This window comes from Apteryx rowi, unplaced genomic scaffold (assembly GCF_003343035.1).
Source record: "Apteryx rowi isolate R43461 unplaced genomic scaffold, aptRow1 scaffold_766, whole genome shotgun sequence".
Classification (NCBI taxonomy): Eukaryota; Metazoa; Chordata; class Aves; order Apterygiformes; family Apterygidae; genus Apteryx; species Apteryx rowi.
In genome coordinates this window covers 292,813-298,585 of record NW_020451056.1, presented here as the reverse complement: position 1 = coordinate 298,585, position 5,773 = coordinate 292,813, and the positions used below count along the sequence as shown (strand labels likewise).

Sequence of the window (5,773 nt, the reverse complement as noted above, 5' to 3'; positions counted from 1 at the left end):
TGGGGTGTGGGGGCATCTCCTGCTCCCCGGGTCTGTGCATGGGGTGTGGGGGCATCTCCTGCTCCCCGGGTCTGTGCATGGGGTGTGGGGGCATCGGGGGTCTGTGCACGGGGTGTGGGTGGCATCCCCTGCTCCCCTGGCCTGTGCTTGGGGAACGGGGGCATCTCCTGCTGTCCGGGTCTGTGCATGGGGAATGGGGTCATTCCCTGCTCCCCGGGTCTGTACATGGGGAATGGGGGCATCCCTTGCTCCTCCAGTCTGTGCATCAGGTGTGGGGGCATCTCCTGCTCCCCTGGGTCTCTGCATGGGATGTGGGGGCATCCCCTGCTCCTCCAGCCTGTGCATTGGGGCTCCGTCGGCTCCCCGTGCCCACGGTCCCAGCTCAGGGCTCCGTCGGCTCCCCGTGCCCATGGTCCCCGTGCAGGGCTCCGTCGGCTCCCCGTGCCCACGGTCCCCGTGCAGGGCTCCGTCGGCTCCCCGTGCCCGTGCAGCGCAGTGCAAGGCGTGCTTGTCGGCGGGGCAGCCGTGATGAGCGGCTCGGCGGCGGTGCGTGCAGCACCTGGGGAGGGTGGAGCCGCCATCCCCGAGGTTTCTCCAACAGTCGGACGAACATCTGCCAGGAACGTGCGCCGCGGGGCAGGGCGGGAGGCGGGAGCTGCCCGGGCCCCCCAGCAGGCGGGGAGGGGGCCGTGGGGCTCCGCGGCGCGAGGCCGCCCGCTCACGCTGCCCCTCTGCCGCAGGCCCATGCTCATCGACATGAACAAGGTGTACCGCCAGAGCAACCTGGAGAACCTGGACCAGGCCTTCACCGTGGCCGAGCGGGACCTGGGGGTGACGCGCCTCCTGGACCCCGAAGGTACCGCTGCGACGTCCCTGCGTCGCCCGCGTCCTCGTGGGCGCCGCTCCCGCGACACGGACGCCCGGCCGCGCCGCCGTCCTCCTCCGGCGCTGGGCGGCCCCTGACCGCCCTCCCTCCCCCTAGACGTGGACGTGCCCCAGCCGGACGAGAAGTCCATCATCACCTACGTCTCGTCGCTGTACGACGCCATGCCCCGCGTGCCCGACGTGCAGGACGGCGTCAAGGCCAACGTGAGTCGGGGGGCCGGGGGGGGCTGCCGGGCGGCGCGGGGCCGGCGCTCACGGCTCCCCTCCGCCCCAGGAGCTGCAGCTGCGCTGGCAGGAGTACTACGAGGTGGTGACGATGCTGCTGCAGTGGATTCGCCACCACACCGTCCTCTTCGAGGAGCGCAAGTTCCCTGCCAGCTACGAGGAGATCGAGGTGAGGGGGCCGGCGGTGCGCCGGCTGCAGGGGACGGTGCACGGCGGAGTGGGGGGGGAGCCGCCGCAGGGGTCCGGTGTCCGGCCCCGCCGCCCTGAGCAGCGCCGGCAGGGAGGGACCCTCTGAGTCACTTTTTCCAGGCGGGCTCCTCGTGACTCACCGATGGCAAACACGAGCCGCCCGGCCCGGCCCCTTCCTTCCTGCGGGCTCCCGGCGCGGCGGCCGGCGGGGAGGGGGTGCCCGCGCCGCCCCGGCCCCCCCAGGCCACGTGCCACAGCCTGGCCGTGTGTGCACGTGCGCGGAGCCCCCCGGCCGGGTGCGCGCGGTGGGGGTGGGACAGCGGGCACGGGGGTCCGGCACGGCGCCGGGGGCGGCGATGCCGCGGGCCGGGGGAGCCCGTGCCACCCCGCCTGGAGCCGCGCTGCTTTCGGCAGATCCTCTGGCGCCAGTTCCTCAAGTTCAAGGAGACGGAGCTGCCGGCCAAAGAAGCCGACAAGAACCGCTCCAAGGCCATCTTCCAGTCGCTGGAGGTGAGCGGCGGCGGGGGTCCCGCGGCGAGGCTGGGGGCCACCCCGCGCCTCCGCCGTCCCCGTCCCCATCCCCGCGTGGCTCTGCCGGGCGCCGGGATGCAGCGGCCGCGGCCGGGGCTTTCCGGCGTGCGGCCGCCGCGCCGGCAGCTCTGACGCCCCTCGCCGGCTGCAGGGCGCGGTGCAGTCGGGGCAGCTGAAGGTGCCCCCCAGCTACCACCCGCTGGACGTGGAGAAGGAATGGGGCAAGCTGCACGTGGCCATCCTGGAGCGGGAGAAGCTGCTGCGGGCCGAGTTCGAGAGGCGAGTGCCGGGGCGCCGCGGAGGCGCGGGGCTGCCGGCCCGGCTCCCGCTGGCTCCCGCTCCCCCTTTTGCACGGGTCCCGCGGCCCCCCCCGTCCTGCTCTTGATGGGAACCACACGGCGCATGAGTCACCGCCCGCCTCCGGGAAGCGAGCGAACCCGGCGCGCGCAAACCCGACGCGAGCAAACCCGCCAGCCCCGAGCACGGCGCGGCAGCCGGGCGCTGGGGCTGTGCCGCGCCGCCGGCTCCTCGCCCCGTGCTGCCGGGTGGGCTCGCGCCGGAGCGGAGACCGCGGCCGGCGGCGCAGGCAGGCGGAGGGGTGCCGGCCGGGCTGCCGCTGCAGCCGGGAGAGGGCAGCGGGGCCGGGCGAGCGGGCAGGCGTCCAGGGCAGGGTGGGGACTGGATCCCTGCCCGCGGGCGGGAAGGCGGGCGGGAGCTGCGCCGTGTGGGGACGGGAGGCTTGCCAGTGCAGGGAGGGGATCCGTGCCGTGCAGGGACAGGCTCCGTGCTGCTTGAGGATGGGATCTGTCCCAGCCCGCGGAGCCATGGGATCTCTGCTGTGCAGGGATGGAGACTGCTTGGGTGGGGATGGGATCTGGGCGATGCATGGTTGGGATCTGCATCTGTGGAGGGATGGGATCTGTGCAATGCAGGGCTGGGATCCAAGCCTGTGCAGGGATGGGATCTGTGCCATGCAGGGCTGGGGTTTGTGCTGTGCAGGGATGGGATCCATGCAATGCAGAGATGGGATCTGTGCTGTGCAGGGAGGGGATCTGAGCCTGTGCATGGATGACATCCATGCAATGCAGGGATGGGATCTGCATCTGTGCAGGGATGGGATCCATGCAATGCAGGGATGGGGTCTGTGCAATGCAGGGACAGGATCTGTGCTGTGCGGGGCAGGATCTGTGCCGAGCAGGGACGGGAGCCGAGCCTGTGCTCCTTCCCCAACCCTGCCCTCTCCCCGCGCAGGTTGGAGCGGCTGCAGCGCATCGTCAGCAAGCTGCAGATGGAGTCGGGGCTCTGCGAGGAGCAGCTCAACCAGGCAGACACCCTGCTGCAGTCGGTGAGATGCGGCTCCTGCCGCGGGAGGGGTCTCCTGCGGCGCCGGGGCGGAGGGGTCCCCGCGGCTGGCAAAGCGGCAGCGCCCTGAGTGTGCCGTGCCCCACAGGACATCCGGCTGATGAACGCCGGGAAGCCGCCGCAGAAGGCGGCCGAGATCGAGCGGGACCTGGACAAGGCGGATGCCATGATCCGGCTGCTCTTCAACGACGTGCAGACCCTCAAGGACGGGCGGCACCCGCAAGGGGAGCAGATGTACCGCAGGTAGGGCTGCGTGGGGCCGTGCCACGCTCTGCCGCGCCGCGCCGTGGGACCCAGCTGCAGGTTGGGGCCGTGCCGCGTCCCCGCGCCGCGGCGCCCACGTGCCCTCTGCCCGCAGGGTGTACCGCCTGCACGAGCGCCTGGTGGCCATCCGCACCGAGTACAACCTGCGCCTCAAGTCAGGGGCGCCGCAGATGGCCCAGGCCCCGGCGCCCCTGGGCCAGAGGCCCCGGCAGGACCTGGACGACGTCACGCTGCGGTACCTGCAGGACCTGCTGGCCTGGGTGGAGGAGAACCAGCGCCGGCTCAACGCCGCCGAGTGGGGCGTGGACCTGCCCACCGTGGAGTCCCACCTGGGCAGCCACCGCGGCCTCCACCAGTCCGTCGAGGAGTTTCGCGCCAAGATCGAGCGGGCGCGCGCCGACGAGGTGAGCCCGGACGGCGTCCCTGCCCGTCCTGGGGCGGCTCGGTGCTCCGGGGCCGCGCACGCGGGTCCTGGATGCACCGTGTGGAGCACGCCCGGTGCATTGCATGCAAGCCGGTGGTGCCCACTGGGACGCAGGAGATGGAGGTGGACGGGCTCCGGTGATGGTGCTGGGCCCCAGCTCCAGGTGCCCTCCAGAGGGGCTGGAGGTCCTGGAGGCGGCAGCGAGCCGCGACGCTCCCCTCGCTCACAACACGCTCTCCCGCAGGCGCAGCTCTCACCGGGACCCCGCAACGCCTACCGCGAGTGCCTGGGCAAGCTGGACCTGCAGTACGCCAAGCTGCTGGTGAGACGCTGGGCTGCGGGACGGGCGAGGGGACGGGGAGGCGTGCGGGGGCTGCGGGGCCCGGGGACAGGCACATGGGGAGAGGGGTGCAGGAGGCGGGGGGAGATGTCTTGGGATGGAGGTGAGGGACGTGGGGGAGATGTCCTGGGATGGAGGTGCAGAATGTGAGGGAGACGTCCTGGGATGGAGGTGCAGGACGTGGGGGAGACATCCTGGGATGGAGGTGTGGGACATGAGGGGAGATGTTTTGGGATGGAGGTGCAGGACGTGGGGGAGACATCCTGGGTTGGAGGTGTGGGACATGAGGGAGATGTTCTGGGATGGAGGTGTGTGACATGGGGGAGACATCCTGGGATGGAGGTGTGGGACATGAGGGGAGATGTTTTGGGATGGAGGCAGGGGATGTGGAGGCTGATATTCTGGAATGGAAGTGAGGGACATGGGGGAGACATCCTGGGATGGAGATGCAGGACGTGGGGGAGACGTTTTAGCATGGAGGTGCGGGACATGAGGGGGAGATGTTTTGGGGAGCAGGGTGCGGGACGCAGCCCATTCCCGTGTCCCGTCCCCAGAACTCCTCCAAGGCTCGTCTGCGGCACCTGGAGAGCCTGCACGGCTTCGTGAGCGCCGCCACCAAGGAGCTGATGTGGCTCAACGAGAAGGAGGAGGAGGAAGTGAACTTCGACTGGAGCGACCGCAACCCCAACATGGTGGCCAAGAAGGAGAACTACTCGGTACGGAGAGACCCTGGTGCACGGCTGTCCTCGCACGGCCCCGTCCCTGCACACGCCTGTCCTTGCACAGCCCCGTCCCTCCCCATCCCTGCACGCTGATTTTTGGAGGTGCCTCTTGCACCCCGCAGTTGAGGATGCTCTTGGGACCCTCAGCCTCAGTGTCTTGGCTCGTCCCCTCTGCCTTAGGCCGCCCCACTGCTGTGCTGCGCTCTTTGCCGAGCTGTTTGATGGCTCCTGCCCTGCTTTTTATCTCTGATCTGCAAGACTTTAGTCTGTTCTTCCTTTCTTGCTATCGGGTCATCTGAATGAAACCATATCTGCGCCCCGCAGTGCTGAGCACATGCCAGTCCTTTAACCCTTCTTCTGCCCTGCCTTCTGCTGCGCTTGCGCTTGCATTGACATCCACACGTCCTCCAGAGCAGGCTTGGTGTCGTACAGATCCCCGCACCCCCGTCCCACCCCACAGGCTTTGCACACCCCAGCCCCTGTGCCCTCAGTCTCCGTGCGCCCCCATCTCTGCATCCCACCCCAGCAGGCTCCTGTCCTGGCTGCTGGCCCTAGCACCAGCCCTGAGCATCCCCCTCCTCCAAACAGCCCCTGGCAGCTGCTGACTGCCCGGGGGTGGGGGGCAGGAGGGTGCCTCGACCCCCAGCACGTGCCGTGCACTCACACGCATGCATGCATGCACAGTCACACACATGCACACACACTCACAGGCACGCACACATGCACTCACGCACATGCACACTCACTCACATGCACGCATGCACAGTCACACACATGCACACACACACACATGCACACATGCACAGTCACACACATGCACACACACTCACA

At 69.7% G+C, this 5,773-nt stretch overlaps 1 protein-coding gene across 6 annotated transcripts in view; it reads left to right on the top strand.

Moving 5' to 3' along the window:
- The window catches only part of LOC112976771 (plectin-like), a 74,892-nt gene that overhangs the window by 47,419 nt on the left and 21,700 nt on the right, over positions 1–5,773 (top strand). For all 6 annotated transcript variants that reach the window (XM_026088348.1, XM_026088347.1, XM_026088353.1 and 3 more), the window contains 10 exons: positions 741–856; positions 983–1,089; positions 1,160–1,279; positions 1,714–1,809; positions 1,982–2,109; positions 3,082–3,175; positions 3,281–3,435; positions 3,551–3,860; positions 4,125–4,202; positions 4,775–4,936. In XM_026088348.1, the coding sequence (XP_025944133.1) occupies positions 741–856; positions 983–1,089; positions 1,160–1,279; positions 1,714–1,809; positions 1,982–2,109; positions 3,082–3,175; positions 3,281–3,435; positions 3,551–3,860; positions 4,125–4,202; positions 4,775–4,936 (1,366 nt within the window). The remainder of the gene's footprint in view (positions 1–740; positions 857–982; positions 1,090–1,159; positions 1,280–1,713; positions 1,810–1,981; positions 2,110–3,081; positions 3,176–3,280; positions 3,436–3,550; positions 3,861–4,124; positions 4,203–4,774; positions 4,937–5,773) is intronic.